This window comes from Triturus cristatus, chromosome 5_2, assembly GCF_964204655.1.
Source record: "Triturus cristatus chromosome 5_2, aTriCri1.1, whole genome shotgun sequence".
Taxonomy (NCBI): Eukaryota; Metazoa; Chordata; class Amphibia; order Caudata; family Salamandridae; genus Triturus; species Triturus cristatus.
The window spans coordinates 407,474,691-407,487,331 of record NC_140588.1 but is presented as its reverse complement, the minus strand read 5'-3'; the positions used below and the strand labels follow the sequence as shown (position 1 = coordinate 407,487,331).

The 12,641-nt window shown below is 41.9% G+C and overlaps 1 protein-coding gene across 7 annotated transcripts in view; it reads left to right on the top strand.

Moving 5' to 3' along the window:
- GRB10 (growth factor receptor bound protein 10) overlaps positions 1-12,641 on the top strand; it is a 642,351-nt gene that overhangs the window by 289,156 nt on the left and 340,554 nt on the right. For all 7 annotated transcript variants that reach the window (XM_085607304.1, XM_085607303.1, XM_085607300.1 and 4 more), the window contains one exon: positions 48-261. In XM_085607304.1, the coding sequence (XP_085463430.1) occupies positions 48-261 (214 nt within the window). The remainder of the gene's footprint in view (positions 1-47; positions 262-12,641) is intronic.

Here is a 12,641-nt window from a genome sequence, read left to right as displayed (position 1 = left end):
TTTCAATGGGTTCAAAGACTGATTATTTTTTTTAAAATCTTTTCTAGATGACGATGTGGACCTCGAAGCTCTAGTAAATGATATGAACGCCTCACTTGACAGTTTATATTCAGTCTGCAGCACACAGGCTGAAAACGTACCACTCCTGCAGAATGGCCAACATAATAGCCATTTGCCACCCTCAGGGACAAGTTCTTTGCAACAGACTCCTCTGAAACAGAAGGTCCAGCGGTCACAACCAGTGCACATTTTAGCAGTCAGGTATGGCATGATCCAAACTTTCATGTATATCTAATCCATTTGCAAGGGGCATGTTGGGGGGTTACAATTGGTTTATATACAGACAGTTACTGGAATGTATGTTATACGCCGCTCCAGCTGAAATTCACATATTTAAAAAGGGTACCTTAGACTGGTTTATTATTGTCTATGTGGAGTGAATCCATGCACAGCACAGTATTGGAAGAATGGTTTGATTGCTACAATAGATGTTCTCTGTTACTCTAATATAAAGAAGTATACATACTGTTAAAACAACACTGTAGCATTGTATAAAGATGCACTGTAATGAATATGACCAAAAAATTCAATGAAAATGTAAAAAAAAAAAAAAAAATCGAATCTATTTGCATTAAGGTTCAGACATTTTTGTTTTTCGCTGAAATTAATTTATTATTTACTATTATTGTATTTGTTACCAAGTAATGTGCACATCAGATGTTGAATAAAGCCTTGCGAGAATTAATTTGCTTTGGTCTATATCAAACCAGAGTGCATGCCAATTACCTCACTATTTTAAGGCCCTATTGATAGCCTGTTTAAATATTGCAAGTCACCAATAACATTTTCATTATCCCCAGAGTAGCCACAATAACCATTTACCCGTTTGAAAGTGATGTCGTACCACGGCACAGAGCGGTACACAGCATAGGTAAAATAGACGGGTGTACCTTTTGACGAATGTGTGACTAAAAAGGACCCCCCCTTCTCTGTGACCATGACGCTGGTATACCCTATACTTTAGGGTTGCAAAGTCCAATCACTAACGGGTAGGAAAATATGGTAGGATCTAAGTAAGGAATCCACCGTGAACCGTTCTTATCAATTCTAATAATTTTGTTTAGGAATTTTTCACCCATAGGGATCCACATGCCCTGATGAATGCCCCAGGCCTTATAGGCTAGTAATAGTGGGCAGAAACATGTTGGCAAGTTCTTGGGTGTGAGTCAAATTCTAGTACCCAACCCATTTCACTTTTAACCTTACCTAGTGTTCTACTAATAAAGGTAGATTTCCCCAAGGACACAAAGGTATTTTTAGAATTTTCATCTGGATCCCCTGTTAGTGCTGTCCAGTAAGATTTATGCAAGCACTCCCTCCTATTTAGTCTCTCTTTGAGGAGGTAGAATCTGCCCGTGTGGCATTGTCCTACGAGGGTGAGAGGACTCCCAAGATGGTGTGAGGTTTCCTCTAAGGATGACCTCCCTGAAGACAGGAATCTAAGGTTTTAATGCTGCAAAGTTTCCATGTGCACCAGTGTCAATAACCTTGGTACTCTGAGTACATGGTTCTATATATCACTGTAACTGTACACTTACGTTGTGTTAGATGTACTGTAGTAGAGTACAGAACATAGACCATCAGATGGTCTCCTACCATGGTATTTTGTTTATAATTATATTATCTAGGATATGCATTTATGGGTGATATTACATAATGGCATAAGCCTAGAGATGACCTGGGGGTAGTGCTGATCCAGGTAAACATGAAATAGTCCTTTTGACAGCCAGGGCACATGCTAAAGGCTCCTAAATGAGTAAACATTTCAGTCCCTTGTGGTGTATAATTAGTGGCGATCTACAAAGATGGCTTATATGGCAATATGCAATTGGTGGAAGATAATAGTTATTTGGTTCAGTGACTGCACAGTGGTTCTCACCCATTGTATGTTTACTTATTTGGTCTCTCCGGAAGAATCGTTTGTATGTTGAAGAGAAACATTAACTACTATCTTCTCAAATGGAATCCGCCTTTATATCTTCTGTAAGTAGTTTGTGTGTTGCACAACTATCAATGTCTCATTTTATCTGCCCACAAGCCTGGCCCCATTCCTACTGCCGAGGGGTTAGGTTGAATAAAGTGTCTTCATCCCCTGTTTCTTAAATGCGACCCATGATCTAGTTTCTTTAATGACCCATTATATGGTTTCTTTAGTAATGCAGTGCATTCAGTAGTCTACCTATTATCTATAAATCCACATTTGTAAGCATCACCTAGAATTCTATGTAGTGAGAGGAACTAGAGTTTGCAAGGCCTTTATTTAGTTTTTGGTTTAGGGGTACTCCTCGGTGTTGCTGTGTGCCAGGCGCTCTTCTACTTTGCCTGGGTAGGGCCTTCCTAGACAGTTGTACGAACTCTGAAATAGAGTAGCTAATATGTTTTTGGCTTTAACGTAAGGGTCTGCAACACTTGTATAAAGGATGGGAAAATGCAGAGCTAATAAAGGGCTTCATTTTAGAATTGAGACAAACTATACTGATTCATGTATGCCCAAGACTAGCATAGATGCGCAGATTCCAGTGCCTCTTAAGTCTTAAAGCATAAAGAAAATCGCTCAATGTGAAGTTGTTGGATAAGGGAAGGAGTAGCTGAAACGTTATGTTAAACTGGTTTCTAAAGTACTGAAAAATTACAACATGCATTATTGAAATTTTATATTTTTAAAACAAAATTCAATGTTTCGACAGTTATTGAACTCCGCAATAGAAAGAGGGGAATAAACCAGTTAATACAAACAGAATACCAAAGGGGACACTTAAGAATGCTAAAATAATAAAGGCATTATCTATAGCAGTTTGTCTACCATCCAGTATCCTTTGTAGTGAGGTTTATATTTTCAAAATTAGTACATGCATATTGGGATCTAGTTAAATTTTCAGTTGTTTAATCCTTACTTCGATTCACGGAACGTATCTGCTCAACATTCAGGTTTTTTTGGAAAATATAGGTATTGCGCATTACAAATATTTGCTTCCATCAGGAGCTTCTCTTTACTCCGATTTCATTTGGCTTCTAGGAGTGCAGACTTTGGTCATCAATCACTTCTGAGTGTTCACTTCTTCCGGGCCCGGTACCAGTTCAAAGACTGAATTAAACATTCAATCAGTTGATTCCACTACACTGCTATTACCTAAATGTCCTTTGTGTGACATAGTTAGGGATAGTCTAGCCGTGCTTTTTCTGACTGCCACAGACTACCCTTCCTAAGTCTAATGAGAAGCTATCCATTAGGAATTTTCTGCTCTACATTACCATTCCTATGAACCATGGCACTAACCTCCTCTCCTTGGCATAATGGACAACCACTCATTCATAACTGCCATGCCACCTCATGCAGCATTAAATGCATCAGGTGACTTTAAGATGGCCACTCTTGGAACATATATTACTTTTCTATGCGTATACTTTGAAATGTAATCAGAGACTAAATTGAGTCCCTGCGTTGTACATGAAATAGCATGGAGTCCTTAAGTCCATCTAAAGTGTTACCTCACGTCCAGTGCCAGATTTATGAAGAGGGCACCCCCTTAACTCTTTAGCTGCCCTGCTTACGTGTACATAACCTAATGAAAGGCTGTCTCCAGAATGCCCTTATGACATCAGTGTGCCATGGGGCCCTCCATGAAAAAAATGTTTTAGTCCCCTTGATGGTGTCCACTTCCTAATCCCTTCCACACAGTGGCAAGCTCCGTAAGGAGATGGCCTAATGCTAGTGCACGCTTCTAGACTAGATCATTAATAGGTATTTGATGTCACACATCAAATGGACCTGGGAGGGATTCTGTAGCCCCTCCAATGTCCACCCCAGTACGGAGCTGATGGGTAGGGCTAGGGGAGTACTGCTAATACTGGCCTCAGATCCTCCCTAGTATTGCCAACTGAATCGATCCAACTTTTTTCGGGAGAGTGCGAGGTGGGAATGAGGGTGAGAGGAGCAGCCTGGTCCTTCCCAAACCATTACGCCTCTGACCCGAACCAACAGAAGAAATGAAACAAAAGGCGGAGATTAGAGGGGGAGAGACTAGTATTGTTCTACTTTATTTCATACAACACATCTCAGAATGCTTCTTTCCATTAGAAATGTTCTGAGAGAAATGAACTGTCTGTGCTCCTCGAAAGAGCTAGACACTTTTTTGGCTAATTTTTTCTTACCCTAATTCAAATGTAATTCCCATCTGGCTAACTTCTAATGTCCAGCAAGGAGCCAGGCGCAGCATTTCCTGTTTTATGTTAAGTTTTATCCCTATTTGCATTATGCTGTGAAAAAATAAAAGCTATAGAGGTCTAAAAAGTAGACCAAATCCATAATTCATCAAGCGGTCACTTGTGTATATTGCTCAAGGAAACTAATTTAGATTAGAAATAGTGAGTTCAAGTGGAAAAAACAGTCCCTAGCCAACAATTGAACTGTGGTCTATATTGTTTTTTTCACGGAGTACTAATTATCCATCATTTAATAATGAACACTGTGAATACAAGTTGGTGGTTAAACTGTTAATGTCCAAATCAGAGTTTAGGGTTATGGCATAATTTCTTCTACTTTGAATTCTGAATTACATATGATAAAGGTAATTCTGGTGATGGGGAGGGGGGCAAGGAATCTAAATAGTTAAGACAATTAACTGCCCACCAACAGGACAAGAGTTCCTTTTCTATTAGAGTACTGCTTCTAAGCACCATTCAATACACGGGAAGCATGGCCCACAGTCTGAACTGTCTATTCTTCATTTGTGAGTACGGCACCTAAACCCACACTGCAAGCATCCACTGTCACCACACACTGTAGGTCAGGGTCAAGTGTTTCAAAAGTTAAGAGGAGACCAACTGTTCGAACACACCGGCATTCACAATCCCACTCAAATGGCACACCCCTCATCCACATGCGAGGCAGAGATCGTAGACTTGTGGCATAATTTTGTATAAACTGTGAGTAAAACTTGTACGTTGTGAGAAATTATTTGAGACCAACTTTGTCTTCCCGAAGTTTAACTTCCATGATACTCTTGACTAGTCTAGCCTTGGGTTTGATTCCCTGGATTGAAATTGAATGACCAAAGTATTCAATGTTGTCAGTTAAGAAAACTCATTTATCCCATCCTCGTCCCCACAAATTATGTTGTGACTCTCCAACAAAGGAGGCTGAAGGTGCGTGAACTTCAGGAATATTCAAGAAACAAACATGCGGGCTGCTAGTGGCACCCAGGTCCTGCTTTAGCTCTCCGATTCAAATCTACACATTCCACATGGATCCCTGAACAACAAACACAGGTTTTGATGTGCAGAGTTCCAGATATCAGTCTTGTAGGGGAGACTGCAGAGTTTCAGGTTGGGGAGGTGAGAGATATCCAAAAATCAGAATAAATGTGCTCTGCATATTCTGCTAGCATCAGTATATTCCTTAGTTCCTACAGATTTAGAACTATATAATTTTTATCTTTAGAAAAAAAGGATTAACGGTGGACTCCAAATGCCGCTCCTCCTTACTATGTTCCCATAAGGTGTAATTAATAATGTGGTTGTGGTTGGTGTGCACAAAACTGCTCCTGCATCCGCCGTTAAAAGATGCAAACTGCCAAGAAGATCAACGGATAGTTTGAGGGGGGGAGCACGGACCTTTTGACTATTTTCAGAATCATCTATGGTGCTCTTATCAAGGAGGCACTTAGTTCAAAAGAAGCAATTTGGAATCGCTACGTTAGCAATATTGGCTCCTCTTGAGACCGATACACAATAATACAGACGATTGCCGAACTGTGGAGTGAACATCCATTCTTACACATGCCCTGACGAATTTCAATTGCTGAACGAAACGCGTTGGCTGAGACTGTCCTTATATTACTGTTGGATAATCAAAATAAATACTTTTTCTATTGGAAAAAAAAACTGACCACTGGGTGTGACATAAAATAACAATTTGGTAGTGCACCGCTCTGACTTTTCTTCTATATCATTTTTATGCTTTTCTTGTAACCCTAAAGTTCTCATCAGGTGAACTGTGCATACAAAATAGTTTTGTCACAATTTAGTGATGTCCGCTGTTATTACATAACGTTACAACAAACAAATGATGGACGGAATGCTGACAATGCATACATTCTCCCTCAGTCAAGAGATCTGGGTTAAATCCATCGTTCTTTTGCCCACTACACCACCCCAGTTCAGACATGGCCATATGCAAATCAGTCTTGACCCTGTGCCTCATGGGAACAGTCCAGCCCGAACTGCCAAGCCATGTCTTCCCTGGACCGGAATCAAGCATCCTAGGACCGGTTTCTGGCTATCAGCCGTCATCAGCCAGGATAGCTTGACTCCAGTGGCGTAGTGAGCACGGGTCCCACGTCTGGGAATACCCATCCCACTTAGGGCGAAAAGCGTTACAAGAAACAAATGATGGACGGAATGCTGACAATGCATACATTCTCCCTCAGTCAAGAGATCTGGGTTAAATCCATCGTTCTTTTGCCCACTACACCACCCCAGTTCAGACATGGCCATATGCAAATCAGTCTTGACCCTGTGCCTCATGGGAACAGTCCAGCCCGAACTGCCAAGCCATGTCTTCCCTGGACCGGAATCAAGCATCCTAGGACCGGTTTCTGGCTATCAGCCGTCATCAGCCAGGATAGCTTGACTCCAGTGGCGTAGTGAGCACGGGTTCCACGTCTGGGAATACCCATCCCACTTAGGGCGAAAAGCGTTACAAGAAACAAATGATGGACGGAATGCTGACAATGCATACATTCTCCCTCAGTCAAGAGATCTGGGTTAAATCCATCGTTCTTTTGCCCACTACACCACCCCAGCATTCCGTCCATCATTTGTTTGTTGTAACGCTTTTCGCCCTAAGTGGGATGGGTATTCCCAGACGTGGGACCCGTGCTCACTACGCCACTGGAGTCAAGCTATCCTGGCTGATGACGGCTGATAGCCAGAAACCGGTCCTAGGATGCTTGATTCCGGTCCAGGGAAGACATGGCTTGGCAGTTCGGGCTGGACTGTTCCCATGAGGCACAGGGTCAAGACTGATTTGCATATGGCCATGTCTAAACTGGGGTGGCGTAGTGGGCAAAAGAACGATGGATTTAACCCAGATCTCTTGACTGGGGGAGAATGTCTGCATTGTCAGCATTCCGTCCATCATTTCTTTGTTGTAACGCTTTTCGCCCTAAGTGGGATGGGTATTCCCAGACGTGGGACCCGTGCTCACTACGCCACTGGAGTCAAGCTATCCTGGCTGATGACGGCTGATAGCCAGAAACCGGTCCTAGGATGCTTGATTCCGGTCCAGGGAAGACATGGCTTGGCAGTTCGGGCTGGACTGTTCCCATGAGGCACAGGGTCAAGACTGATTTGCATATGGCCATGTCTAAACTGGGGTGGCGTAGAGGGCAAAAGAACGATGGATTTAACCCAGATCTCTTGACTGGGGGAGAATGTCTGCATTGTCAGCATTCCGTCCATTTGTTTGTTGTAACGTTATTACATAACGGATTGTGCAGACTGCAATCCTGATGAAAACCCACACGCGTTCAGGAAACAATTCTCTGGGTTAGTGTTTCAGGTCATCTGGTTTTTCATGTGAGAACTGCAAAGTTTCGGTAAGAATTTGTGTATAAAAAAAAAAAAAAATGAAATATTCAAATTTTTCATATTTTCAGAATGCAAGGAGATGAAACAAAAAAAACCACCTAGTTGGTAAGGAGGCAGAAAGAGGCCGAAGTGGTGTATGTGCACTCGCAAGCAAATTTTTACTTGTTTTGAAAAATGTATACCTTTTTGAAATTCCTTGGCAGCTGAAATTCGCTCTGATTCTGTCATCTTACCATTGGTTGACTTTACTGTCACTCATTTGTTTGTCGCTCCGATTGAGCATAACTTTCTTACTATCTCTTTTGACTGACTAGCTTCTGTGCATACACTGCCAGCACTACTTTTTTGTTTTAAGTTAAGTACTCCATTGGAGTAGCCCTGTCCAGTACTAGGCATTGGGTGTTAGACTAACACATTTCAGTGTGGTGGTCCTCATCACCGTACTGAAATGTGAAATCATGCATATTTGAGTCTGTTCCTCAGCTGTCAAGCACTGGCTGTAACCGGTTTACCTACTAATAGTGGCACAGCGGCCGGCAGCGCGGTGCATGCTGCTCAGCAGATTTATCCATCAACACTTGGCATTCTGCACACTTCTACAGATGTCAGTCAGTGTCTGCCAATGGGTAGTAGAGTCATTGGAGGTCAGTGTGTGAGTTCCATGTCAGACTCTCAGTTATTGGGCGAGTAGTTCACCATGTTACGAAGGCTGCCTCGAGCTCCTCCCTCTCCAGTGGTGCAAGTCAGTCCGTGGCAGTTGAATTCTGCACTGACTGTTGATGAAGAGCTCGTGGAGTCAGTCACAGTAATTTGAATCCTGCGGCATCCTGACCGAGCCCAACCCATGGCCCAAGCGGTGGCTGACTCACATGCCCGCCCCCAGTCTGGGAGCGGGTTTGTTTGTGCCCCACTGCCAAGAGCGCGTTGCTACCCCTGACTGCATAGCAGAGCAGACCAGGCAAGTCAGGCTGCAGCGAGCATATAGGAAATGCATCTCCTGTCTGGCCGTTGCTGCAAATTCAAGAAAGTGTGTGCCCAAGTCCTGGATGCATAAAATTATTCATTCAAGTTGCAGGTAAATTTAAAGTTCCAAATGTGCAGATAAGATGCTGCAGAAACATGTAAATATTTCCAAGAATTATGCTTGTGTCCATGTTTAGCAGAAGCCCCTTGTGGGTTAGTTCTCAGAATAAGGGTGAGCACACAGAAACAAATGTTTGTTTTTCTGCATACTGTTTGATGTCAATGGGCCCAACCCAGCCTATCTGACTTTAACATATTCTCAACAGGCTTGCGCTATGGCAGAATCCACAATTGTTTACAACCCTGCTCAATAACAGTGCTAAAACTGTTTCTACTGTCGTCCTCTCATTTAACAGATAGAAATGTGGTAACCTTTTCATGACATAAATAATTATTGATGTCCTGTCAAGTTTGAATATGCAAAGAAATATAATCTATGTGCTTCAATGTAACTAAATTGACCATACAACTTTTGTGTTTCCTAAAACTAATGTGCACTGTGACCTATGTATTTCTGCAGAACCCACAGTTCTCTTTTTCAACACGTCCGTGTATTGGCCTAGGCCGGTTTATTACTTGCATAGCTTTAAAACTATCCTCACATGAAATGTTTGTATTGGGGTTTGGGATTTTGTGTGTCTATAAAATGTATTCCTATTTCCCTATATCATTCCCCCCTCTAGTTGATATTTCAACTACCTAACCAAATAGGATCCTCCCATTTTAGCGGTCATCCTTTTTACAACATGTTACTATCACCTGAAAAATACAACCTGTCCAGCAATAACACCACCACAGGCAGCAAGGCCTTCAATAACTGACATCCAGGATGGCACCCACTCAAACTGACTCATGAACCACTCATTAGGGGTTACCCTCCCCCTCCCTGTTGACCATTTTCTTTTGTAGGTTATTCAATGTCCGAACAGCCTCAGCCAATGTCCCATTGTCCGTTTGCACACATTCCCCCTTCATGGCAGTCTTTATCAACTTTTATTCTAGGTCTTCAAAATCAAGTGTGGGGGAGCTCACAGGGGGCTTGAAAAAACTGCATCTGGGCCTAGCCAGACTGTCTCTGCTTCCCTTGACTCATCCATCTGGTGGCGACCCCCAACGACTGCCATCACACTACTTATAACCACTTCTGTCATTGAATAGTCTGTGTTCCTGTGGGACCTCCTTTTTAAACTGCAGTGCCATAGTATTCCACAGTTCTTTTTGTCCAGTGCTGATGAAGCAAGGTCATTGGAAGGCCCATGGGAAGTCCTGTAACTGGGATATGTTCACACCTGGTATCACCAGGGAGGTGGTATGTAGAGTCACGAGGGAGCAGAGGCCATTCCAGTTAGGGGATAGTTGCATGTGGTGCCGGGCCCCACACATCCAATAATGTTCCAAATGGCAGAAGGTGCCGCCCTGCAAATCAGCGTTGTAGGTGGTGCTCTTGCAGTTGAGGTTGATCCCTTACTGTCCCATTGTCTCTGAAACAAAGAGAAAAATGTGTTAATTTCATTGCTCTTCTAGGTTGTGTAGCAATTCCTGTCAATGTATAGCTCTGTGTTTGCATCCCATGTTTCTCGACATGGGCGTATTATCCTTTCAAATCTTAGACGACCATTTGTTATGGTACCATCCCATAATATAGCTCTACGTGTAAACTCTGATCCACTGTGCCATTTGTCATGGGCAAATTCAGTAATGCGAAGACCTAGTCTGCTTGCACAATCCGGGTGTAGAGGGTTAACCAAATTGTTACTACATTCAGATGATGGGTAAGACCTTTAAAAAATGTCATGGTGTAATACCCCCTTTTCCCACATTTTGTGTGAGCCGTTTCTTGCCCTGCCTTCATCCTTGACATCTCTTCCATTATCTCTTGTTTTTCTGTCAGGCCTTGTAGAACTTCAAGGGTGGTGTCAAATCTTGTTGTATTAACTGTGCAGTTACAGGGCTAACATGAGTTGATTGTAGCTGCACCTTTAGTCTTCATAAAAAGAGGTGCAGGAGACGGCGTGTAATATTTATGGATACCTCTATAGTGAAATGCAATCTGTCCACTGCAGTAGCATGGGGGATGAGGGAGCATACATAACAATTGGTGTTTGGAAGTGGATGTGCATATATAGGCTTTCCTGTTTTCTGTTTCTATTTTTGGTAAATTCTGGTGGGGTTTTTTCAATACCTTAAACAGTGGTTATCAGTGTTTACACATTTTCACGCCATTAAAGTGTTTTTTCCGGTGTTTATGGAATTTTAATTTAATTTTAATTATTGCTTGCTTTCTGGTGTATAGGTAGCCTATGCACAGGGTATATGATGTCTAAACCCATTTTTACTGCACTAGAATGGCCCACAAAGTCAATAGCATTCTTCATTAACTCTGTAGATTGTAAAGGTGCTTTCAGCATAACACCTAGCAAGTGACAAGGATCTCTTACAGGGAAGCACTTTAGCTCAGGTATCGATTTTGACAGGCCATCCTACAACTTTTTCATATACGTAGCTGAGTTACTCCAAATACAAACAATATCACTCCAATCTGTATTGAACTTGGAAGGAACTTTTTTCAGCAGCATTCCAAGTGACACTGCGTTCCATGTTTACCAAACGCCTGGTGTCATGTTTCCATCACTATCTCAGATGCTTGGTGATAACATTCTTTTCACATATAGCTGTCACTACATTTTGAATTGAATGTTTAAAGACTGGGGTGTTTGGCAATCCACTTACAATCAATACTGACTCACTAGAAAAGGGGGCTGATTTATCAAAGGATTTCACCCATTCTCTGTCTGTGGATTAATGTGATGGTAGATATTAGGAATGATTTTTATGAAACCAGCCATTTTACCGATCAGTGAAATCAAATGTAACCAACATTTCAAATATGATTTTGATATGTCCCGATTCTCTACAGTTTATAAAATAACTAAATAAGACCTAAAACATGCTTCTAAACACTGCATCTTTATACCAAAGACAACAAAACTGAAAAAAGCAGGAGAAAGAAGAGACCATGTTTTAGTGAGGTCCCTAAACAACAAAACTCAAGCAGAATAACGTTAGCCCAGTCTTTCTTGATGTTACCTTGTATAACAAAGTTACAATGTATTGGCCCTTTCAGGAAGAAATAAAAATGGCTTTCACTCATCTGTTCCTTTCTATGAATGGCACTTAGTTTGTAGTTGCAAAGGTGTTTTTTCAGTGTTTGTGTTTACGCCGGTGATGGCTATTTTCCTTTCGGTGGGGTTTTATCAGTTATTATAGGTTTAAACCTAAAACCAGATAGCCTATGCATATACTATGCATGTTCTGATCCCACATTCTCAAATAAAGCAGTATGGAGAAGGGTGATGGTCGGTATCAACAGTTCTGTGCAATAGTTGATGTAGGATCAATTGAATAAAAATGCAACCAAGAAATACACAACTTGAAAGAAGCATTGTCTATTGTTGGAACGATGGAGGGAGGCTTTACTCCGGTTGCTTCTCCTGTTCTCCACCACTTTTTCCTGCTCAGTATCCAAACGGATGAATGGTACAGATGGGGACAGGCGAATTGTGCTGAAGTGAATCCGTGTTTTTTGGCAGTGGACTTTCGTTGCATTAGCTTTTCTGTCTGTTACAAGAAAGGGTCCTTGGAACTTTACACTTGCAAATGTTTCTCAATGTTAATTGTAGTTCTCAATGGCAAGGGTGTTAGTCTGTTGGCACGTATCAGCTACAAGTGTAATCTGACTTTGTGGCTTTGTTGGATTAGACATGCAGACAGACATCTCAGTTTGTACTACTTCAGGCACACTCAATCTGCAATGTATGTCTACTTGGAGACACAGATATATTCATTACTCTCCCTGTCGCATTCTGATATGGGGTCAAATGGTAATCTGGTCTTGAGGTGTTTCTTAAGGCGAACAATGCTAGTGAAAGATTTTGTACCTAAGAGGCTGTCTTTGGAGATAAGTTGAC